Here is a 25,572-nt window from a genome sequence, read left to right on the forward strand (position 1 = left end):
GAGTGTTAACCACTGGGCTGCCAGGTAAGTCCCATGGTAACACTGGTGGAATATGTGTAAAAAACAAAATTGAAGATTAAACTACATTTTAAAAGGAGGCAAAACAGGTAAGTCCCATGGTAACACTGGTGGAATATGTGTAAAAAACAAAATTGAAGATTAAACTACATTTTAAAAGGAGGCAAAACATTTCAAGTGATGCTAATATGTCTGTGAAAACCATTTACCATGTTTCTGAATTTTCTGAGAATTTTGTAAGTTGTTTCAAGGTTCATAAACCATTATAAACTTATTTTGTGAAATGATAAAATGTATGTATTGATATTTTCGTCTCTACACAAAAAGCAACAACAGATCATGTTTAAAGAATGCATGGAAAATTTAATGGGTATCAACTTACGTGTAAGTGTATTTAATACACACACACACAAATGCCTGGTCTGTTTCCTTGGGGTGTTCCTCTTTTTTTGGCAAGAACACAGAGATGGAGCCCTTTAAAGGTATAATCACATTTCACACTTGTCCCGGGTGTGTCAAAACCCAGTTTCATGGAATCTGTGCAGGTTTTGCGTGTTGCCTGATCTGTTTCGGTACCTGTGGGGCTGACAGATTGAGGTGCCGAGAGAGGGGGTCCCTGTGTGAGGTCTCTGGGCCGTGGGTCCGCTCCTGCCTCTCGCAGCTCCTCACGTCTACACAGGACAGAGCGGCTCCCTGATGCTTACCTATGCCCTTAGAGCCAGCCTTTCCCGACCGATGGCAGTTAGAGCCAAGAAGATAACGCACTTTTTTGAAATAACATGTTTTACAAGTTTTACTTAATTTTAAACATTTATTGGCTGCACCCTTCAGCACGTGGAAACCTTGTTCCCTGACCAGGGACCAAATCCACACCCACTGCATTGGAAGGGGGAGACTTAACCACTGGGCCACCAGGGAGGGCCCCCTGCCACCTTTTAAAACGACAGCTTCCCACAGTGACATGGGAGCCTGTTCACTCGGTAACATTGGCGGAAATAAAGAAGTCCGTATCCAGAGGAGGCGCCCCCAGCAAGCCCAGGGTGGACACGCGGGGTGGGGATGGGCTGTTTTCCTCCCTTCTGTTCTACATGAACAAGTATATTTTTATAATCATAAAAATGCCAATTAAGAAAGTTTTACCAAAACATCCTCTCCCCCGATCCATTTCAGGCTGCAGGGCCCAGAAGGAAGCGGGCCGGTGGAAGAGATGGGGATGATTAGGGGGCGAATCTGGAGCCAGGCGAAGGCCAGGCCAGGAGGGCAGAATGCCCACAGGTTACCCCGCCAGGCTTTCTGTGCCTGGGGTCTCTGTGGGCGGGAAGGCCAGATGGTGGGCTCCGAGGGGCACAGGGAAGGTTCCGGAAGCCTAGACCCTCGGCGCGCTCCGCTGCAGGCCTGTTCTGAGCTGACAGAGAATGGAGGCCATGTCCCGTAGGCCCCACCAGCTCTGCCATGCTCTCCTTCCAGCCTGAGAACTGCAGGAGTTCGGGATAAAGCTGCTGGCTCCCACATGCCGGCTGTCTTTAATGCACCCCTCTCGTCGGATTCACGCTGTTAGGTCTCCTCGTGTGCGGCTTTCCCATAGAAGACCAACCGCTCTGGCCTCAGAAGGGCCATGGGGCAGGGGTCGGATTCCTAGCAGAGGGCAGGCCTCGTGTACTCAGGTCTCACATAGTGACACACGGGCAGGGAGCAGGTGCCCAGCAGCGGCCAGGCCTCCTGTACTCAGGTCTCACGCTAATAACAGCCCCTGGGTCCTCAGACCCTTGCATACTCGAGAGTGAGGCGGAGGCGCTGGCGGGCGTGGGGAGGTGAGTCCTGACCCATGTCCGCCTGGCCCTGCCGCAGGGGTGGCTGTCCTGCACTAGGCCGGGCGCTGCGTGGGGGCTTCTTCTCCCCCGAAAGCTTTCAGTCCACATAAACGGCTGGGGTGACCCGTGTGCCACCTCAGTGACCAAACACTCGCTGTGCCTACGTGGACACCCCTTCTCCCCATGGATCTGGGGGGAAAGGAAGAGCTTATACACAAAACACCAGGTTGGGATCTAAGCATCTTCATGTTTTCCAGACAAATGAGGTGTCGATCTCATTTGAGAAGAGAGAAGTAAATTAACACTCCTAAAAGAATGTCTTTTTATGGTCTCAAACCTCAGCTCCTTCTCTCGTGCAGCCTGGACGTTTCTCCATTGGTCACAGCTCTGCAAGCTTATTTGGGGTTCACTGTCCAGTGGCTCCAAAAATGGTGGGAGCAGAAAATGCTTTCCGTCCTGCAGCCTGGCAGTGCCCTGTGATTGCGGGTAATCCATCCTACAGACGCTGTTGCGTTCATTTCCTTTCTGCACCCTGTCTTCTGGCCTCGTCCGTCCAGCCTGAACCTCTCGCCCATGACTGCACACCACGATTGCCTACGGATCAGGCTCTTCTGAACGTGGATGCTGCGGGCCGGCTGGTGGCAGAAGACACGGTCACACGGACAGCCAGGGGAAACACGGAGGGCTGGGCTTCTGTCTGCCGCAGCCCTAGGAGGGGAGAGGACCTGTGAACAAGCTGCTACCCGGGGTTTTGCTGGGACCCGTCTCAAGATGACAAGGGCATCCTGGGAACTCGCCAGTCTCTACCGTCAGACCAGACACTGAAACCTGAGAGAAGATGAGAAACCCCCACTTTAATATAAAAGTGGTCTTGCGCCTGGTAACTTCAGTTGGGGAAATCACACAGAACAGACTCGATGCTAACATTTAGTAAAATTCGGTGTAAGATTATAAAACATTTTCAATATAAAAATAAGACTTTTAATTAAAAAAGAGCACATGAGCAGCTCTGGATACACCCTCGAAACAACAGCAAAGTACGGAGTGGGGCTTTACATCTGGGTGCGGACTCTCAAACCTCACAGGGAGCTGACGCTGGACACTTTCAACGTTTAAATAAAGCCGTTGATCTTCCCCAGCAGGCTGCACTGGAAAGGCAGCTTCGGGAGTGAGGTCTGGAGGCTCTTTGGCTCTGGAGTGAGGAGGTGGGACCTCGGAACAGGAGGCGCCAGGTCCACCTGGGGAGTACGTCTCTGGTGCACGAGGGCTCGAAACCATGACCGGGACCTTCCTCTCCCAGCACGTTCTTCTACCGATCTTCCGTGTGGTTAAAATGTCCCTACAACGAGAAAACGGTGCGTCGTGGGAATGAACCTACCTTGGCTTCAGGTTCACAACACAGAGCTCTGCCTTTCAAACGGCTGAGCTAACACACATTCTGAGCTAAGCACGTACTTACAGAGCATATATAGAATACTATAATTAAGATATTTAAAGCACTTCCTACAGTGCTTGGCACATAGAATGTTCTCCATAAATGTTATTTCTCTTCTCTCCTACGGTTCTGTGAGAGAGGAAAAAAGAGAATCAAAGTATCATTTATAAACTCATAGTTTAGTTTTTTTAATACTGAATATAGATTCAGCACAAGTGCGCTGCAGCAGGCTCCTCGCAGGGGGCCCAGGGCTGGAAGTAACCCAGCTTCACGAAGTTCCCACTCAGGCCTGGCCTCCTTGCCCCTGGAGCAGACCTCCTGTCTCCTCAGCTTCATGCAGAAGTGACTGAGATGTGCCACTGTGCCACCCCACTGCACCCCCGTCTGGATGGGCTTTATCTGGAGACACACTGGAGGCAGAACAAATAAGACGGGGACAACTAGGCACACAGACACCTCCAAAAGAGGACCAAAACCTCAAATCTTCTACACAGAAGACCTGCAGGAATCACTCACTTAAACCTCTCACCAATCTCTGTTCCCTGACATGACTTCAAGTTTCCAAATCATCACGTTTTTCTCCCCAGGGTCGTTTGTTGACATCCCTCTCAAAGCTCAGACCTCTGTCCCTGATGCAGAAGTGAGGTCTGATGTCCTCAGACTCTGAGGTAGCCACTGGCAGGGACCAGCCACTGGAGGCGCGTCTGATGGGGGGTCTGGGCACCAAGCCCCTGACTTAATAAAGTCCTGAAGGAAGAGGACAGCTGTGCCTTAAATGCTAGTCTCACTGTCGACAATCAGAATGCCCACTGCCTGTCTGAGGAGGCTGGAAAAGTGATATCAGAAGCAATAGAGGGAAATACAACACTTTTGATAAAACACAATTTCACTATTTTTCCACCAACCAAGAGAAGAGTGTTTTTTTTCAAGACAGTTTTGTTTTGTTTCTAATACTGGGATCAAAAGAGACTCAGGTCCAAAGAGACACCTAGGTACATCAGAATAACACTGTCAAAAACCAAATAGTCTTCAATGCAGAAAGAAAGAAATGCTACTTAAGTTAAACAGATCGTCGATAAAATTAACAGCTGATTTCTCAGCCCAATTCAGAGTGCTGAAAGTCAACCAAGAATTTTGTATCCAACAGAACTATCCTTCAAAAATGAGAAATTGACACTCCCAGATGAACAAAAACAGAAAAAAATCTGTCGCTAGCAGACCTACCCTACAAGAAATACTGATGAGACTCTCCGGTTAAAATTAAAGGACCTTAGATCATAGCTCAAGTCCACAAGAAGCCATGAAAACGGCATTTCCCCTGATTGTTACCTATGAGCCCCTCCTCCACTCAAGCTGTCTCACTTCAGCAGCACTCTCTCTGCCTTGGGTCGCAGCTTCTGAAGGACGTCCTCTGGCTGCATCTCTGTGGACGTGCCCCACCCCCCCATAGGTCCTGTCCCCTGGCTGGGAGCGCCTCCCTGCCAGATGCCTGCTCCTGAGATCAGAGCCCAGCTCTGGCACGCTTGCTGCAGGCTGAAAGGTGCACCGTGGGCAGGTGGGAGCAGGAACGTGGACGGGAAAGGACGCGTCTGTGTGCTTGAGCTTAAGGCCTCCTGGCAGTCAGGACAGGGCCTGGGCTGGGAGCAGGGTGGGCCAGGGGCCAGCTCTCCCTCACTGCACCAGGTCCCAGCATGGAGCTCTGAGAAAGTCCACAACCCTCTATTTGAACCTGGCCTTCCACCTTGTTATGAAGGACTGTTTGTCAGTGCAAGTCTGCAGCAGTGGAGGAGCATGGACCACACACCAGGGAAAAAGAAGACTGGATGCCCGAGGTCAGGTTCTGCCTCCGTCCCAGACGGTCCTGACGCTCCCTGGTGCTGGACTGCGTCCCAGCCCAGCCCACAGAGAGCCTTCTGGGGTGGAAGTGGAAGGTGGGGACAGAGCTTGTACTCATCAGCGCCCAGCAGCTTCTGGTGAGCAGCTCAGAACAGCAGCCAACACGCTGTTTCCAGTCAGTCTCCTCCCGAGTATGTCCAAAGGGATCAAGTCCGGGAACCGATGCATCTCGACCAGGGACAGGACACGTGGGTGGCACGGGAGCCAGGGGGAGGTGGGCAAAAGCAAGGTGACACCCCGTGACCGTCCCTGCTCCTCGGAGGTTGAGTCAGGGGCTCACGCTGGGAGGGAAGACGCAGCCCTGGCCCAGGCCCAGGCTTCTGAGGGGCGGGGGCCCCCACCACAGTGCTGTGACAGGACAATGCTCCTGCCCCCGACACGCAAGGATCACGAGCTTCACAGAGGAGCTGTGGACAAATGGCAACTTTAAAAATAGGGTGTAAGGATGCATGTATATTCCAGCAAAAGCCTTGAGTTTAAAACTAAAAAAAAAACTGTATGCACAGCTTTCCTGGACTTCCAAAGCAGGCACGGAGGACACTCTCCAAAATCCACTCAGGCTGTTCTCATACATAAATTTGCGTTCTCTCAAACTCACTACCGTGGGCTACAAGGGAGGGACTGCCTGTCTCCTCAGCAGGGATGCTGACCCTTAAGAGGTCTGAGGAACCTGCTCTGCACAGTCTGAGGCGCTTAAAGGGCCCACCTACCCACTGCTGCTGCTACTGCTTTTAAAACAGATTCCTGTTGATGTTTTCATTTTTACCTTTTGACTCCCTTCACCAATTTCTCCCACCCCTCACGCACCATCTCTGGCAACCACCAATCTGTTCTATGAGCTTTTCTTGTTTTTTGGGTTCCATGTATAAGACATTATCTGTCTTTTTCTGTCTGACCCATTTCATTTAGCACAATGCCCCCAGATGCTATCCATGTTGCTGGAAATGGTGGCATCTCCCTCTTTTATGGCTGAATAATATTTCACTGGATAAAGAGCACAATTTCTTTATCTCCTCGTCCATCCTATTTTTGCTAGCTCATCTTATGGTCAACAATCTTGCTGAATATCAGTTTTAGTAGTTTATCTGCAGATTTGCTTGGATTTTCTATGTAGATGATATCAGGAAATAACAATTTAGTTTTCTTCCCCTTCTAATTCTTATGCCATGTTTCTTCTTCCTTGTTTACTTGTCTGAGTTAGAAACCCTGCCAAGCAGAAGTGGTGATGGCAAACAAACTGTTTCTCTCTTCATCTAAAGAAACGCTCCCCCTAAGTGCGGAGACCTTTCAACCTCACCAGGATAAACCCTCATTTCTGGTTTTATCTTGAGTGGGATTTGGAGTAACTGAGCAGTTTCTGCCTCTATTAAGATGACAGTTTGATTTTTTTTTCCTCCTTTGATCAAATAATGTAGTTCTTTTTCTAAAGAAAGTCATCTGTACGTTCCTTTATGTAGAATTTCTTTTAACCTATAAAACTATCTGGGATGGTAGCTTTTGAGAATGTTCCCAAATTATTCCACTGGGATTCTCTCTTCTGGAGTTAGTTCTGGCAACTGAATTACTATGAGGGCAAGGGAATTCCCACTGCACTGGTCTCCCCAGCTCTGAGCGTGTCACAGATGCACGTTCATACAGGACAGTCCCTTTAGCGTTGCAGAGCATTATTCCACGGTCCTTGGTGTCTGTAACTAATGGGGGGTCTGCTGTTACTCAAAGCACTGTTCCTTCACGGCCATCAGTGGTTCCTCTCCGGCAGCTCTCCAGAATTCTCTTTCACATTGTTCAGTTTCACCATGATACATCAGACGTACAGATACATCAGGTCCAAGACTCACCAGGACTTTACAGGAATACAAAAAAATATAGACAGCAATATAACAAATATCCACAAACCATTACATAGCTTACGAGACAAAATGCCACAGGTAAAACATCATCCATTCTCACTGAAGTGTATATTTACTGAATAAATACATGCCGATCCACTTATGGTGGCTCAGTGGGTAAAGAATCTGCCTGCAATGCAAGAGACCCAGGTTTGATCCCTGGGTGGGGAAGATCCCCTGGAGAAGGAAACGGCAACCCACCCCAGTATTCTTTCCTGAAGAATCCCATGGACAGAGGAGCCTGGCGGGCTATGGTCCACAGGGTCGCAGACTCAGACAGGACTGAGCGACTGAGCCACGTGTCCGTTCTCCTGCAGCGGTCTCGAGCTTTCTGCTAAGCAAGCAGTGCTGTGGGTGTTCTGTACACATCTCTGTGAGCCCACTCTAGGACCAAACCCAGCAAAAGCCGGGCCCTGACAGCAGCCCCAGCAGAGTACGTCTCTATCTGCTGTCCTGCCTCTCTCTCCACTTGTAATACGATTAACAATGCATTTAATGTCTTTTTCTGTACCATACATTAGTTTAGTCCAACATGCTCGTGAGAAATCTAAACTCCATTTTTTTTTTAAATTAGCTTTTCTGCAAAAATCCGTTTCACTGTCTCCTCATGGTATATTTTATCCCCATAGAAAGACGTTTTAGTTTTATTGTTTAGTCACCTGAAAGCTCTCTATTCCTTCAGAACCTGAAATGATCTCAACAACACAGTAAAAAAAAATTTTTTTTAAACTAATTCTCTGGCATCCATATTTGGAGGAAACGTTTACTGTCAGAGATTACACCAGAAGATTCTGTCAGGAAGTCTACGCAAACTCGTCTATTTGGCTACACTTACACAGCCAGACCCCTCCTTGGCCGCCTGCTGGACTCAGCGCTGTCTTGGACGCCCACGACGCCCTCACGGATCGGGGTAGGACGCCCACGACGCCCTCACAGGTCGGGGAAGGAGGCCCACGACGCCCTCACAGGTCAGGGAAGGAGGCCCACGACGCCCTCACGGGTCAGGGAAGGACGCCCACGACGCCCTCACGGGTCAGGGAAGGACGCCCACGACGCCCTCACGGGTCAGGGAAGGACGCCCACGACGCCCTCACGGGTCGGGGAAGGACGCCCACGACGCCCTCACGGGTCGGGGAAGGACGCCCACGACGCCCTCACGGGTCGGGGAAGGACGCCCACGACGCCCTCACGGGTCGGGGAAGGACGCCCACGACGCCCTCACGGGTCGGGGAAGGACGCCCACGACGCCCTCACGGGTCGGGGAAGGGCGCCCACGACGCCCTCACGGGTCGGGGAAGGGCGCCCACGACGCCCTCACGGGTCGGGGAAGGGCGCCCACGACGCCCTCACGGGTCGGGGAAGGGCGCCCACGACGCCCTCACGGGTCGGGGAAGGGCGCCCACGACGCCCTCACGGGTCGGGGAAGGGCGCCCACGACGCCCTCACGGGTCGGGGAAGGGCGCCCACGACGCCCTCACGGGTCGGGGAAGGGCGCCCACGACGCCCTCACGGGTCGGGGAAGGGCGCCCACGACGCCCTCACGGGTCGGGGAAGGACGCCCACGACGCCCTCACGGGTCGGGGAAGGGCGCCCACGACGCCCTCACGGGTCGGGGAAGGACGCCTATGACACCCTCACGGGTCGGGGGAGGACGCCCACGAAGCCTCGCAGCCTCACGGCTGTGCTTCTGAGCGCATCAGAGAGGGCCGCCGCCGGGCCCAGTGCGGGAGTGACGGGGCCAGAGCAGCCAGGACAGTGGGCACAGGAGAGGCGCCCCCCCACCAGCCGCGGGGCGGAGCGGGCCGGTCACCTAGCCCCATGGAGCGCATTCCTCATCGGCAACCTGACCGATGACCTCTGGGGTCCCTTCCGAACCTCGGGGAAGTGCACGGGGCACTATGATTCCCGAGGAAGGAACAGCTGCATTCCCGGTGACCCCTCTGTGACTGCTGTCTTCTCTCAGGACGTATGGATAAAGGACGGATAAGGTGTAGCCGCTGCACACGCGTCTGTGTTAATCCACGTCAGAGCCTGCCACGCCCACCCCGGCCCTGACTCCGGGCCTGACCCCCCGGGCCAGGCAGCACTGCCCGCGTCACCATGGAGAGGGGGACACAGAGTCCTGTCTGCACCGGTTTCTCCCCCACCCCTGAGTCATGGCAGTATTTATAGATGCTGCGGGGGCAGGGAGCAGTTGCTAAGACAGACAGGTAAATAAAATAGAGCAAATACTTGAAAGGTCACCTGTTTGGAGATAAGTAGTAGCACACGGGAAACATGCATCCATTTAGAATCAGAATGTTCATCCTGGGGCGCCTCCCTCCGCCCTGCAGGGAAAACCAAACCCAGACGGTAGGCTGGGGACCACCCCTCCCACCCCCCGCCCTCCACTTCTGTCCCCACATCGCCCACCTCTCTTCTCCCAGCCCCCGATGCTGCTGTCAGGCAATGGGTTTCAATGTCAAAAAGGGAATAACGTAGCAGCTCGTTAAGATGCTCCCTTAGTTTTTGCTCTCAACACTAATGAACAGGCTGTTAGCCAAATCAATTTGTTGGGGATTGGGAACAGCGGGGTCCCCAAAACCAAAACATTGTTTTGCATGTAGGCTCATATGTAGTTAACTCACTACCAGCTTGGGTAAAAACTCAATCACCTGAGACAGACACTAGCAAAGGGGACTGGCTCCCAAGATCCCAGGTCTAGTTAAAGACCGCAGGCTTTCTGTTCTCAGGAGGATCTGTCCACCCCTTAGCCGGTTAGCTCAGGTGAGGTCCGATCAGAACAGAGACTCAGGTGAGGCATCTCATGAGAGGAATATGGGCTTCAAGATCACAGATGACGGAAGAGAAGAGGATCCACAGGAGGAAGGGAGGCACGTGTTCCCCCAGGAGGGGCCCCCCTCTGGAGAGGGGGGCAGCTGGGGGAACAAAGGGAAGAGATGGGGTGACCGCAGAGCCCGAGGGCTGCCACCCAGCAGGAGCTGGGACCCTGGAAGGAGGGGCGGGGAGGCTGCCTGGGGTGGGGGAGATGAGGGGAGGGAAAGGCGCCGCAGGTGACTGCCATGCTGACCCATGAAGTCTGGGGGTGGCCCCCTCCCTGATGAGCTGCAGCACATCAGGGGCAGGAGCACTCAGAAAAAGGGGTGCTGACAACACGGCCCGCCCCCTCAGCCAACATCCTGACTCCATTCTTCTGTGGCTTTCCGGCCTGATAATGCCCCCCTTCATACATCTTCATGCGGCTATCATGGAGACCTCTCATAGCCTCACTAGGACTCATTTCATTTAATGGGACAAAATTTCTAAGAAGGGCATGATTTTATGGCACACCTGGCTCCCATGAGACTCTGGGCCAAGAATGCTGAGCCAAGTAAGGAAGGAAGCCAGCCGCACGGCAGACCCAGCCTTGGGACCACTCAAGGTAGGAAACGAGCCTCCTGCAGGTGGAGACCATCGCCCTGGCCCTGCAGCATGGACGGTGCACAGCAGAGAGGGCCGCCCACCCGGGGGGCACAGCAGACACCCTCAGTGACATAACCCCACGTCCCAAGAATCAGGGATGGCTTCACCCCAGCTGGCTGTACCACAGGCGGGGTGATGAGGAGCTGTTTCTTAGTAATAACTTGTACTAGAAAAGCTACGACCAACCTAGATAGCTTATTAAAAAGCAGAGACATTACTTTGCCAACAAAGGTCTGTCTAGTCAAGGCTATGGTTTTTCCAGTGGTCATGTATGGATGTGAGAGTTGGACCATAAAGAAAGCTGAGAGCCGAAGAATTGATGCTTTTGAACTGTGGTGTTGGAGAAGACTCTTAAGAGTCCCTTGGACAGCAAGGAAATCCAACAAGTCCATCCTAGAGGAAATCAATCCTGAATATTCATTGGAAGGACTGATGCTGAAGCTGAAACTCCAATACTTTGGCCACTTGATGTGAAGAACTGACTCATTTGAGAAGACCCTAATGCTGGGAAAGATTGAAGGTGGGAGGAGAAGGGGACGACAGAGGATGAGATGGTTGGATGGCATCATCGACACAATGGACATGAGTTTGAGTAAACTGTGGGAGCTGGTGATAGACAGGGAGGCCTGGAGTCCTATAGTCTACGGGGTTGCAAAGAGTCGGACACGACTGAACAACTGAACTGAACTGAGGAGCTGAACCTGAACACTGATCACCCTAAGACACATCAGTGAGCTGCAACGGGCCAAAGAAGAGGCTCGTGTGTCAGCCTGGGGAGTGAGTTTGAGAAGGTCCACGGAACAAGTCCTTGCACACAAGCAAGGACTCAGATAACAATCAGGAAAAGCTTGGTGGGAGAAAGACAACAGGCCAGGCGGTGAGCTGAGAGCCACGCGAGAATTCCGAGCAGAACCAGCCGGGTCAGATGACACCTGCTGAGATCAGAAACACAGCAGAGGACGGGGACTGAGGAGGTTCTCAGGGACAAGCGTCCAGCTAGCCGGGACACCAGTATAAGCTTCCCATCAGCGACTCCCCGTTGGTTTCTCAAGGGGTGTCGTGGTGAAGAATCTGCCTGCCAATGCAGGAAACATGGGTGCAATCTCTGGGTCAGGAAGATCCCCTGGGGAAGGAAACGGCAACCCATCCACAATTTCTGCCTGGAGAATCCCATGGACAGAGGAGCCTGGCGGGCTACACTCCCTGGGGTCACAGAGTCGGACACGACTGAGCACGCACACACACAGAGGGCTCCCACACAGCCCCCAGTGTGACCCCTGCTGCTCTCTGAGCCAAGCCCGCCACCCGGGGTCAGCCCCAGGAACTGTGGGCCTGGACAGGCACGCTCCGTGTGAACGGGGTGCATCCGTGAGTGGAGCCCCGCACTGAATGAAGTCTTCTGAAATTTGGAATTGCTGCCCATAGGTGATTTACTGTTAAGCACTTCTCCCTGGGATCTTGCATTTCTAAAAATACTATTTGCTTTTTATTTAACACTGAGCCTCTTAATGTTCTGGAATATAAAAATAGTGTCTTATTATTTTAAAAGCTTAAGAGAGAAACTAGCCATATTATTAGAAAAAGAAGATATATGCAGCTATAGTCTGTTCAAATATCAAGAGGTGTGACTTTTCAAATTCACATTTCAATCTTTATTTACATAAGACTTTTAGAAATAGTGGGTGTAAATATTAAATCACCCAAGCCTGGGTGAAATTTTATTGAGAATAACTACAAATAAAGGGAAACTGATTTTTTAAAGTCACTTTCTGAAAATTTAGATGAAAAGAATATTGAGCATTAGTGAAAAAAATGATATATTTACATATCAATATAGGTTTTCCACGCACAGATTCATCTCCTAGGAAACATACAGAGGCAAGCTTGGGGAACCACAAGGGAAGGAAAACCCTAATCAAATAGGTGCTGTTGTTCAAACAGAACATTAGCTTAAATGATCCAATCAGCTGCTTGAGCCAAATTTTTTTTTCCTTTAAGCTGTTCATGCCAGAAGACAACCTCTTGGAGCATTAAGAATCTGTATTACGTTCCAACTGTTTGCCCAACAGATGGGGGATTTGAAAGACACATTCCATGGAAATGGGATGAGAACTAGGAAGGTTTCGAGTTAGTCACCAGCAATAATGCACTTTACCCATAGTGGGGTCATAATATTAATTATCAAAATCCAGGGCACGTTTGGCAGTTACATGAATCAACTGAAATACAGTAAGTTGCTGGATCTTTGGTTTCAACATTACTCAGGATTACTGGTAGCTCAGTCGTTGAAGAATCACCTGCAATGCAAGAGACCTGGGTTCGATCCTTGGGTGGGGAAGATTCCACTGGAGGAGGGCATGGCAACCCACTCCAGTCTTCTTGCCTGGAGAATCCCCTGGACAAAGAAGCCTGGCGGGCTACAGTCCACAGGGTCTCAAGAGTCAGACATGACTTAGCAACTAAACCACCACCACCTCCACACCACAGAATATAACATGACCTGCGGAAAGTTTCCTGAGGACGGAGGGCCAGAGTAGGAAGGCATGTCTCCACGGGCGGGTCCACCCGGCCTTGGTCTTCGTACTTGTCTAAGGACGCCAGGTAATCAGAGAGCCCCGTGGTGACTGGCCTTTGTTTAAAACAAAATCACTGCCTCCCCCTACGAAACAGTCACCTACAATGCACCAAGTGAAGATTCTGCAATTTACTGACTCAAACTTTTGCTTATCAAAAGCAGCCCCATGTTTCCTCTGAAGATCTTTGCAGGGAAATCCTGAAAATACTCACACACATACACACAGACGCTCCTGGTCTCTATGTGGAAATTATACACAATTCTATTTTATTGCAGTATGAAGACTGCAAGCTTGAAATTTAAAAAAAAATTATAGAGGTTTCAAAGCTATTAACTTATTTTCAGAACAAGCCCAAATTTAGGAACAAAGGTATCATGATGCTAATGTGAAGGACAGGGAAGCCTCGTGTGCTTGGGGTTCACGGGGTCGCAGAGTCGGACACGACTTAGTGACTGAACAGGAACAACAACGACACTTCATGATTTTCTGTCCAGCACAGGGGACTGAGACTCTGACTCTGGCAACATTAAGACGTCCTATTCCTTGGAATTAATGGTGTGAATGCTGTGTTTCTCCTTCTGGAACTTGTGATTTATGTGAAGTGTATGCAAATAGGAAAGAAAAGCTTAAGGGGGGAAAAGAAAAAGCAACACTGATTCCTATTTGGCTAACTAAATGAGTTAAGGTTATTTGTCTAAGATGTCCTCAGATTAGCTCTATTTCAACCATTTCCAGGACCTGTTCCCTTCTCTAAAGCCTGTTTTTAGAAAGAATTTCAATATTTCAAGAATTTCAAATATTCAATTTGTAGTCTCAGTCTCAAGCTGGAAGCAAATCAGTTTGCAGCCGAGTAGAATGCTAAGAAAATCAACCTGCACCTTTTAATTTACATCCCTAGTTCCTTAGGAACGAAACGGCCGTTTCTACGACCCTTGTTCTACATATCCCGGATTTAAGGACAGGTCTTTCACGTCACAGCAAGCAGGGGAACGCACTTACAGACTCTCCTGCGATGCACCTTGGGCAAGGCTGGGCCCGGCTCCTTCCGCCATCCAGAGGACCCTGTCCAACAAATCACAGCCGCGGATGAGCCAGGGCAGCAGTTATTCACACTTTCACTGAACAGGTAAAGGCTGGTCTGGTGGGAACAGGAACCTACCCCCGTGCCTGGCTGGCCCTGGCCGCTGTTGGGCCGTGGTGAGGGCAGGCGGCCTCTGCGCTGGGCATCCGGGGACTCGGGCTCCTCGCTGCCCCCGGACGCTGCGATGCACACCCTCACCTGGTGGCAGTCCCGCTCGGGCGCCGCGGCGTCCAGCCTCCTGCATGCCCGCTTCTGCAACGACAGTTTCACTTTAGATAGCCTCAGAAAGCATGCGGCGCTCTGACTGAATCTGCCTCTGAGCACCTCGCTGCAAAAACAGAGCCCCGAGGAGCTCGGAAAGTTTATAGGACATTGGGAGAGGCAACTTCCAACTTTATCTTCCGGGAATAACCACCATCAGTTATACTTAACCTCATTACTTCCAGCACAGTCTGATATTTACTTAGCTTTACAAGTTTAAAATAGTCATTTCAAGCAATTTTGGTCAAAATTCTTATAATAAACTGTTGTGACTGGTTTATCAATATCGAGAATGTACAAAACCTATAAATTTTTGTTCAAGAAACTAGTTATGTGCTTCGATACTTTTGCCAAGTAGGTACTTTCTTAATATGATATGAGTAATTTCACGTGGGTAATTCTTTGTCTTCCTGACACTGAAGAGTGGACTGATTTTATTTATTTCACAAACTGCACACACAGCCCATAAGGGATAACCTTCCGGAAAGGCAGCATTTGACTTTGGCATTCCCATGAACTAAAGATGAATTACAAAAGCAGTCTTCCAAAGCTGAAGGAAACGGCTGACTCTCCAAGTTCCAAGTCTGTGCTCCGCGGGGTAAGGATGTGTTCAGTGACACAGAGCTGATGGGCAGGCAGCCTCTGCAGGGGACAGAAGGTCCACACTGTCCCGGGTCCCCGCTGCTGGACGGTGCCCGCCAGAGTCAGGAAACACCCCTGGTTCACGGGGGGTCCCACACCCTCCGCGGTCACCGGCAAACCATCGTTATGATTTGTGCCAAATCTGTTCACGATCCATTCCATTATTCATTCATTATTTTCTAAGTGGACTTTTTATTTTACGGATTTATCTAATAGGGAAACCCGGTAGCAAGTGCTAGTTTTACTCTTCCCTAACTAACACGTCTTAGAATAGACACCTGAGGAGGAAAACGGCAAATTCTGACCTCTGAGCCCCTACACCAGAGAAAAATGCCCTGGGGTGAATACAGTGCAGACTCCGGGAGGCTGAGACAAGGGCAGAGGTAGCCGTCCCCGCCCCCGCCCCCAACGCCACAGTCCTTCCTGAACACAGGAAGTCCAGAAAGGTCACAGTCACCGCTGCAGAACCACAGCCCGGGCACAACCTGAATCGGAGGATGCAGACATCTGAGAGCGCGGCCGGGGGAGAGAAAAGCCACCAAACGCCGGTGCGGGTCCCCTCCGCGCCAGCCCACACCCTGCAACATGGCCCTGCCCTGAGAAGGGCAGGAGGAGACGCTGTGAGCGGGACAGGCCAGGGACGCCAGCGAGGGGAACGCGCCGGGGCCTGCAGCGAGAAAGAGCCGGAGCCCCAGAGCCGAGACGCCAGCAGGGGCTCCAAGTCCGCACGGCGGAGCGGACAAAGCCTCACAGAGGTTCCTCCGAACCCAGTTCCTGGGAGGGACACGGGCGGGACCCAGCTCCTGGGAGGGACACGGGCAACGGGGCGGGCGGGCGACCCGGGGCCGGGTGGTGGCGAGAAGGAGAGAGAGGGCAAGCTTGGGGCCCAGCAAGGGAGGATGCCCATCATATCAGGTGGCTCACAGCCACCCCGTCCACCACCAGACAGACACCTCCTCCACCTGCGCTCAGCCACACCAACAGCAGAGGTGCCTGATAGCAATCTTTAAAAAATACCCCAAAACATAAAAATTCCTCCTGAAAAAGACAAGAGTCAAAAGGAGATTGTAAGTCTAACACTCTTAAAAACATAATTAAACACTCAAACATCTGAGGACATGAAAAACCACCCTGAATTAGCAATGTAAAAATAGAGAGGACAAAAATGGGAAGAAACCAAGAAGAGACCTGAACGAGTTCAGGGACGTAATGAGGGAAATAAGGAATAAATTATAAAATGCACTGAAGAGGATAAATTCAAGTGAAAATTAATAGAGGACACCAAAGAAGGGCAGGAGCATAACCAAGGGAAGGAAAACGACATAAAGAAAAAACAGGGGTTAAAAAAATGAAGCAGCAGGAAGGGAAGACAAAGAAGGAAGAAATGTTCACTAAGTCAGAGCTCTGGAAAGAGTAAAACAAAGTAACGCAGCAAAGCTGACTCAAAACCATAACCCAAGAAAACTTCACGGAAAGGGAAAACTGACTGAAGCTTAAATTGACAAGGCTCACAGGGTACCTGGGAAAATTAACCCAGAATGATCAACACTGAGACATCCTAATAAAACCAGGAGACTTCAAAGATGAAGACAAAATCCTCAAAGCCCCTGGGCGCGCAGATCAATGAGAGAGAGTGAAAAGGAACTGGACAGGCATCAGGCTTTTCAAAGCCAACACATAAGTGAGACAATGGAGAAACATGCTTTTAAAACTCAGTGATAGAAAACATGAACCAAAAATTTAAAATCCACCAGGCTGTCCTTCAAATATCAAGATTACAGAAATAGAATTTCAACATACATGAACTTAGAGATAACTACACCCATGAGCCCTTCCAGAGGATTCTATGTGAGGGTAAGCTTCATCTAACTAACCAGTGATGACCGGGAAAATTCCAGCATAAGGATTTTTCGTAAGCATCTGAAGGTATTAAGATGTACATCTCAGACTAAATTTAAAATAAAGGTGGAATTAGGCTGACAGACAAATGTGCAAATATGACATCCTCTGACATGGTGGAAATAATTCTACTAAAACACGAGAGACGAAGGGAGAGGGAAAGTGGAAAAATTCTTTAGTACAGGTCAATACTGTACAAGTGACAGTCGTGTATCAAAGGGCACCAGGAAAAAGATTAGTGAGTGTTAAATGAATGCGGGAAAGACAAAATCAGCATGAGGTAAACACACAAGTGAAAAATATTTTAGGCAAGATCTACTAATAGATGCTAACTCAGAAGGCAAAGGCTTAAGGAGAAATAGGCTTTCTCCCCCAAGGTATTTATTAATTTATAAAGTTTCAGTTTTATACACAAAGTTTCAATGTATATTTTCATGTTTCAACATATCTCCCCCAAGGTATTTATTAATTATAATAAATAATTATAATAGTTATAATTTAATTTATAAATTAAATATAAGTGCAGTTTCAACATATCTCCCCCAAGGTATTTATTAACTATAAAGAAAAGACCAGTAACTTCACAGAGTATGAAACCATCTTCATCTAGAGACAAGGTCAGCATCACAGTAATGAGACGTCTTGACATCACAGCCCCCATAAGATGCACTAAGAAAGCATAACATCACCTCGTGATACTCGTGCCAGAAAGGGTGTGGTCTTAACCTCATCACAGAAGATGCTGGACAACCCAAATGGACTGACAGTCTTCTGCCAGATAGCAGACCGCTGCTCTGTAGAAGTTCCAGGGTCAAGAAACCAAGGTCGCGTCAGTGACTAGAGGAGTGAGCAGGACTCAGAGCAGTGTGGGGTCCTGGAAGGACGTGTCAGTGACTAGAGAGGTGAGCAGGACTCAGCGCAGTGTGGGGTCCTGGAAGGATGCATCAGTCACTAGAGGAGTGAGCAGGACTCAGCGCAGTGTGGGGTCCTGGAAGGATGCATCAGTCACTAGAGGAATGAGCAGGACTCAGCGCAGTGTGGAGTCCTGGAAGGATGAGTCAGTGACTAGAGTGAGCAGAACTCAGTGCAGTGTGGGGTCCTGGAAGGACGCGTCAGTGACTAGAGAGGTGAGCAGGACTCAGCGCAGTGTGGGGTCCTGGAAGGATGCATCAGTCACTAGAGGAGTGAGCAGGACTCAGCGCAGTGTGGGGTCCTGGAAGGACGAGTCAGTGACTAGAGTGAGCAGAACTCAGTGCAGTGTGGGGTCCTGGAAGAGATCCAGGACAGAAAAAGGGTGCTAGTGGGAAAACTGGTGAGGCTGGAGTAAGGCTGGAGCTTGGGCGATGATCGTGCATGAGGTGAGCCTGGGAGTCTGCTGATCGTACTATGACCATGTATGTTGCTCAGGTGAATTCTCTATATTACAGTTGGTTTTTTCCAACCTTTCTGTAAGTCTAAAACTACTTGGAAATGAAATTTTAAAAATGAAGATAAAAAACCTCCTGCACTTGCTCTGGTGTATACCACACGTCTAGGAATACAGATGGAAGCCAAATCACCTTCCCATGATCCTAATTGTTCCCTCCTGAGCGACATAAAGAGTGACGGGTGTAAGACGAAAGTCCTTTCCCATGTGTGAAGACAGCTCTCGGATACCTCTGAGGCTGCTCTCCGACCAAGCATTCCTGCTTTCTTTCACTCTCCCATGTCTGAGAGGCTTTCCAGAATCTTCCTCTTCTAGACACCATGTCCTAGAATTTCGAAATTGTCATTATTCCTCCTGAAATGAACCATGTAAAATATTCCCAACATGCTGTCACCACCACGGAACAGAGCAGAGCCCACACCCCCCACCTCCACGGCGTGGTCCCGAGTCTGCAGGGGAAACACCCTGGCTGAGGGGCCCCAGCGACCCGCCAACCAGGTCCACACGAGGCTGGCACACCCCCCCAGCTTACGTCTCCCCCTCAGGAAGCACCACCCGGTCCTGGGGACTGCTGAGGGTCCTTCTGCTTTAAATTTAATGCCAGGCTCTGCTACGTAAGCCTTAAGTTTAGTTTCCAAGACTTATCTGATTTCCTTGTTATTTTCCAGTGTATCAAAGTACTGCCAAATACTGCCATAATCATACGAATCACCTTTGTGATTGGAAATGGTGCCGCCTTCCGTGTTCCGCCTGAGTCGGATAGAAGGGTTGAGGAAGAAAAGACCAAAGACTGCAAGCTCCGGTTACTCAGGATCTGCTCAGCCTTCACAGTGCAGAGAGAGGCATGCTGTGTAAAGCGGTTTCCCGCCAACTCCCGACCATCTGGGCGGGCCTTGCCTGGTGGTCCAGCATAAGGCCCTGCGCGACCACCACAGGGGGCCTGAGTTGGATGGCAGGTTGGGGAGTAAAGATCCTGCATGCCATGCGGCGTGGCCACAGAAAATCCAGGCAAAGGGAAGTGAGGATACTGAACACGCCCCACATCATCCACACGCAGGATGCGACTCTCCTCCCGCAGTCACATCCCAGCCCCACACTCCTTTCTGAGGGACGTCGCTTGCCAGAAAGGAGAGCAGACAGGCATGGATGGGTGACCGTGAGCAGGATCCTAGCATGCTTCTCGATGAGGTCTACACACTCTGTGTTTTTCAATGAGTTAGGATTCTAACTCCTTCTCTGTGGGGTCAAACAAGGCCTGGCACAACGGGTCAGCAGACCTGTGACCACCCACGGTGGACACTCCTCGAGAGGCTCTGGTGGCGGGGGCTGGGTCCCCATGTGGCAGGGGGAAGGGGAGCCACACTGACCCCAAGTCGGTCATCAAGGGCTGGGCTCCTCAAGGGAACGTAGTGGCCCTCGGCCGGCCGATGGGATTAAATCATTCATGTTTTCTGCTTTTAACAAGGATTAGTGAAAGCTGGCTGTACGTGACACTGACTCATGTATTCACTCGGCAAATACTCCAGTGGCCACGGATCGGCCTGGATCAAGGGAAAAGGAGGGCTGAGAGGCACCTAAGTCCAGGAGGCGGGCATTGCATGCCTCGCTCTCTCCCACTCCCTTCTACAGAGGCTTCGGCCAGTCTTCGTCAAGGCACGTGAAGGTTTACCACCCAACTGCAGACAATGACTGCAGCCATGAAATTAGAAGATGCTTGCTCCTTGGAAGAAAAGCTATGACCAACCTGGACAGCATATTAAAAAGCAGAGACATTACGTTACCAACAAAGGTTTATATAGTCAAAGCTATGATTTTTCCAGTAGTCATGCAAGGATGCGAGAGCTGGACCATAGAGAAGGCTGAGCACCAAAAAATTGATCCTTTTGAATTGTGGTGTGGAGATGACTCTTGAGAGTCCCTTGGACTACTAGGAGATGAAACCAGTCAATCCTAAAGGAAATCAACCCTGAATATTCATTGGAAGGACTGATGCTGATGCGGAAGCTCCAATACTTTGGCCACTTGATGCGAAGAGGCAACTCATTGGAAAAGACCATGATGCTGGGAAAGCCTGAGGACAGGAAGAGAAGGGGACAACAGAGGGTGAGATCATTGGATGACATCATCAACTCTATGGACATGAGTTTAAGCAAACTCTGGGAGATGGTGAAGGACAGGGAAGTCTGGCGTGCTGCAGTCCATGAGGTCACAGAGTCAGACATGACTGAACAACAATAAGTGACTCTGGCACTATGTAAACAAAGTCAAATCCTGAATAGACACAAAGACCCCATTACTTAATACTATAGGATATCTATCAAGCAGCAATCCTGCCAGAGAAGAGTTGAAAAAGAAACACAGTTGGGTAAGAGAAGACAGTTGACAGGACGCCATTTCTAGAAACCCATTTCTCGACTTCGCACTCAAACAGAATGTGGAGGATAAAGAAAGAAGATGTCAACTTCCTTGAATGCTTTGACAGAAACACCCTGTGAATTCTCTTAAATCAGCACAGCAAGAAAGTGGCAGGTTCTTGAAAAGCCTTAAGTCAAGCACATGTAATATATATGCTAATATATGTTAAGCACATATACTCCAAGTTAGAATACCAATGTAAATTGTCAGAAGTCGGTAATGCAATTAAAGGTAATTCTCCAACTATACACATACACGCACAATAATCTCATCTTTCATTTGAAGGTATTTTAAAGATTTTTATTGACCAGTGGAATTTATTTTAAAGATCACCTGTATCATAATTGTGTGATGCTGACTGAGTCCCAGTTATCAGAAAGTTGCTGAGTGAGGTATTCTAGTCTAGTTTAATATCTGTCACAGTAAAGAAAGCTCACTTTTGCTGGAGCAGCTGACGCGGCCATCCACCAGCTCTGAAACAGAACCGCGAGCGCCAAGGAGCAGGACTGATGAGGCCTGCAGACTGTCGCTGAGAGAGAAAGCGTGCAGAGACCCCCCCGCTCAGGGACAGTCACTTGGAAACAACCTTGCACTCTCGGGGGTGTTGCTTTCTGCAGCACAGACTGAACGACAGAAACCAGCAGAAGCGAGGATGCCTACTCTCAACCCCGTGTGGTCAGGTGCCCTGGGACTTCAGCCACGGTGACTGTAACATCAGAATGCTGGGCATCATCAGCTGCCCTTTCCAGAAGACTCCTCCCCGTTGTGGGCATGGACTTGCATCCACACCCTGGACCAAGTCCCACTCAGGAAAGAGAAAGCAACCGATGAGGAGACAAACGAGGTAAGCTGTGGGCACCACCATGATTCCATGAAAGCTGGCTCCCCAGAGGACAGTGGTGGAGGAAAGAGGAGAAAAACCACTCTTTTACCTCCAATGAAAATGAAAAGACATAAACACATACTCTAGACTGAGCATTAATTTTGCTTGCATAATTTACCAAGGACAGTATAAACCTAAATTATAAAAAATCTACTTACCACAGGCAGAACCTAGAAACTATCCTTGCAATGATAAAAAAAAAAAAAAACTACAGCATGGAGTGTTTCTGTATTTGTTATTTCAGTAACAAACCAAAATCCTGTGCTGTCAGAAAGGTAGGGCAGTTTATTTCTATTTTGCATATGAAGAAAATGAAGTCCACAAACCCCAGCTAACTTGCCTGAAGTCCAATAACTGGAAATGCCAGAGCTGGGGCTCAGGGTGCGTTCAGTTGAACTGGGCAGACAAGACTGAAACATATATTAAAGAAGTACTAAAAACTTAATAATGTATGAAAAATATATCAAAGCTTAACATAAAGCTACAGTAATCAAGACAGTTTGGTAATGGCACAGGAAACAAACGGAAATCAATGGAACAGAACCGAGAGTCCAGGGTAAACCCTTCTGTTTATGGTGAACTAACTTTTGACAAGTGTGCTGAGACAACTCAGTGTAGAAAGAAGAGTCTTCATAAGAAGTGGTGCTGGTGTAACTCTCTGTCCACATGCAGAAAGAGGAATTCAGGGCCCTAACATATACCACACACAGAGATGAACTTGGGATGGATCAGAGAGCTAAATGTAAGAGCAAAGAGCATTAAATTTTTAGAGGAGAACATAAGAGAAAATCTCTGTGATCTTGGGCTTGGCAAAGATTTTTTAGATACATCACAAAAAGCATGACTCATAAAAGAAACAAATTCGTAAACTGGATTTCATCAATATCCAAAACTGCTTACCATATGCATGCTAACAGACTTGTCTCCAGAATAAAGAAAGAAGTCTTTCAACTCAACAAGATGGCAAACAGCACAATTTTTTAAACAGGCAAAGGACATGAATAGGAATTCTGCTGACAAAGATTTACATATGGTCAATAAGTACATGAAAAGATGTTCGACATCATTAGAAAAATGCAAATCAAAACCACAACGGGATACCATGTCCCACCCACTGGAATGGTTATAATCCAAACAAGTGTTGGCAAGGATGTGAAGAAAATAGAACCCCCATTTGCTGCTGGTGGGAATTTAAACAGTGCAGCTGTTTTGCAGAACAGTTTGGTGATTCCTCAAAATGTTAAGCACAGAGTTACCTGATAACTCAGCAATTCCACAGTGAGGCACCTACCCAAGGGAGATAAAAACATACGTCCACACAAAAAACTTGTACCTGAATGTTCACAGCAGCATTCCTCAGAAAATCCCCGAAGAGCACACAACCTGAACGCCCATCAACTGAGAAACGCTTAAATAAAATGTGGTATTATTCATACAATGTAATATTTAGCGACAAGAAGAAATAAAATACTGATATATATTTCAGTACGGATGAACCACTTATGTTAAGTGAAAGAAGCCGGTCACAAGTGACCAAATATTGTGTGATTCCATTTATATGAAATGGCCAGAACAAGTCAGGCAAGTCAGCAGAGACAGAAAGTAAACTGGTGGTTGCTTAGAGCAGGGGGAGCAGGACAGGGGACCAGGTTTCTTTCAGGAGTGATGAAAATGTCCTGAAATCAGCTTGTGATGATATTTACCCAACTCCGTACTACACTAAAACCACTCATCTGTGCACTCTCAGAGTGAACTGCACTAGGATACAAATCTGCAAAACTGTCATTTATCACATATATTATTTATGTATGCATATAATAAACACATGTTTATTACACACACACACACACACACACACACACACACACACACACGTATACATTCATTCAGGTGACCAAAATGTATTTTTAAGATATATTTGGTTCCTGGACTGCAGCTCCTAAAACCCTTGGAAGTTCTAAGCGAGCAGGGCAACGTGGGTATTTTCTGTCATAGCATGTGGTCTCTAGTCTTCGGGTGCTGAGGTCACTTCAGAGCCATAAAGGTGAAATGGGTGTCCTGTTGCTCACGTTAACGAAGTGACTTTTGGAAAGCACCTGAGGGGGTGTGGGGGGACCGGCTGCCAGACGAATCACCCAGGAAGAGATGCTTGGGACTTTCAGTCCCACCCTCTGATTTCTGGGGAGTGGGGAGGGGACAGAAGCTGAGTCACCGAGGCCACTATCACTCACGCCCACAAAACAACGCCGCCGGACAATCCAAGAAGAGGGGTTCCGAGCTTTCAGGACGGGGAACCCCGAGCTGGTGTGGTGTGCGGGCCGGGGCTGCAGGAGGACAGACCTTCTTTGTGCTGGATCTTGTCTTGTGTGTGTCTCCTCTGGCTGTGGATTCACGTCTTTTGATACCATTTGACAGACAATTAGTAATCTGGTGAGGCAACGGGCGGCCGGAGTTCTGCTCCAGAGGTAACTGGATCTAAGGGGCGGGTGGAGGGAACCTCTGACCTACAGCCAGTGGTAACAACCTGAGCTTTGGCGTCTGGAGTGGAGGGTGGCCTTGGGGACCTGGGCCCTCTACCCGAGGGCTCGGAGGCCGTCCCTGGGCAGTCAGCATCAGGACTGAGTTCAACTCCAAGACATCCCGCTGGTGTCCAAGAGCTGCTGCGGGAAGCCTCCACCACACACACTGGCACTGAGTTCAGAAACCCATTTAAAACTACACATAAATAAAGCCGTTTTTAATCTGGGAAAGACTGAAGGCAGGAGGAGAGGGGGACGACAGAGGATGAGATGGTTCGATGGTATAGCAGACTTGATGGACATGAGTTTGAGCAAGCTCCATTACTGGGAGTTGGTAATGGACAGGGAAGGCTGGCGTGCTCTAGTCCATGGGGTCACACAGAGTCAGACACGACTGAGCAAATGAACTGAAAGCTGTTTTTCAATGGGCAAAATATTTGAATAGACAGTCCACCAAAAAGATATGAATGATTAATAAGCAAAAAAAAGATGCTCAACATCAGATATTCATCATTAGTGAAATAAAAATTTAGATTGCTGAGAACACTTAACTTCACATCTACTAAAATGACTATAATCAAAATGACAGATGTGAGGAAGATGTGGACAAACCAGAACCATCTCAGGATGCCAGCAGGGGCGCAAAGTTGGACCATAAAGAAGGCTGAGCACCGAAGAACGGATGCTTTTGAATTGTGGTGCTGGAGAAGACTCTTAAGAGTCCCTTTGACATCAAGGAGATCAAACCAGCCCATCCTAAGGGAAATCAACTCTGAATATTCATTGGAAGGACTGATGCTGAAGCTGAAGCTTCAGGTCCAATACCCTGGCCACCTGATGTGAAAAGACTGGAAAAGATCCTGATGTTGGGAATGACAGAAGGCGGGAGGGGAAGGGTCAACAGAGGATGAGATGGTTGGATGGCATCACCAGTTCAATGGACATGAGTTTGAGCAAACTCTGGGAGATGGTGATGGACAGGGAAGCCTGGCGTGCTGCAGGCCACGGGGTCAGAGAGCCGGACACGACTGAGCGACTGAACAGCAACAAAGGGGTGTAGAATGCTGCCACCACTTTAAACAGCAGTTTGGCAGTTTTCGGTAAGTTAGACATAAATTTAGCATTGGAACCCATCATTCCAGTAGGGGTGTCTATCCAGAAGTAATGAAAACTTATGTCCACACAATGACCTCTATGTGATCCTTCAGAGTTTTCAGCACTGTTTATAACAGCCAAAAAGGAAAAACAGCCCCAATGTTCATCCACTGATGAATGAATAAACAAAACGTGGTATATCTATACAATGGAATATTATTTAACAATTAAAAAAACTACTAATATATGCTTCATTGTGGATGA

At 49.0% G+C, this 25,572-nt stretch overlaps 1 protein-coding gene across 8 annotated transcripts in view; it reads right to left on the minus strand.

Annotated features, from left to right (window-relative positions):
- C7H10orf143 (chromosome 7 C10orf143 homolog) overlaps positions 1-25,572 on the minus strand; it is an 89,609-nt gene that overhangs the window by 57,931 nt on the left and 6,106 nt on the right. For 3 of the 8 annotated variants that reach the window (XM_070470440.1, XM_070470442.1, XM_070470439.1), the window contains exons 2-5: positions 14,247-14,420; positions 14,087-14,149; positions 9,294-9,376; positions 2,664-3,168 (exon numbers count right to left, since the gene is read on the minus strand). In XM_070470440.1, coding sequence (XP_070326541.1) covers positions 2,811-3,168; positions 9,294-9,376; positions 14,087-14,149; positions 14,247-14,420 — 678 coding nt within the window. In that variant the 3' untranslated portion in view covers positions 2,664-2,810. Of the gene's footprint in view, positions 1-2,663; positions 3,169-3,288; positions 3,394-9,293; positions 9,377-14,086; positions 14,150-14,246; positions 14,421-18,626; positions 18,722-25,572 lie in introns of those variants that run through there. The other 5 variants (XM_070470441.1, XM_070470443.1, XM_070470444.1 and 2 more) reach the window with 4 other exon arrangements.

This window comes from Odocoileus virginianus, chromosome 7, assembly GCF_023699985.2.
Source record: "Odocoileus virginianus isolate 20LAN1187 ecotype Illinois chromosome 7, Ovbor_1.2, whole genome shotgun sequence".
Lineage (NCBI taxonomy): Eukaryota > Metazoa > Chordata > Mammalia > Artiodactyla > Cervidae > Odocoileus > Odocoileus virginianus.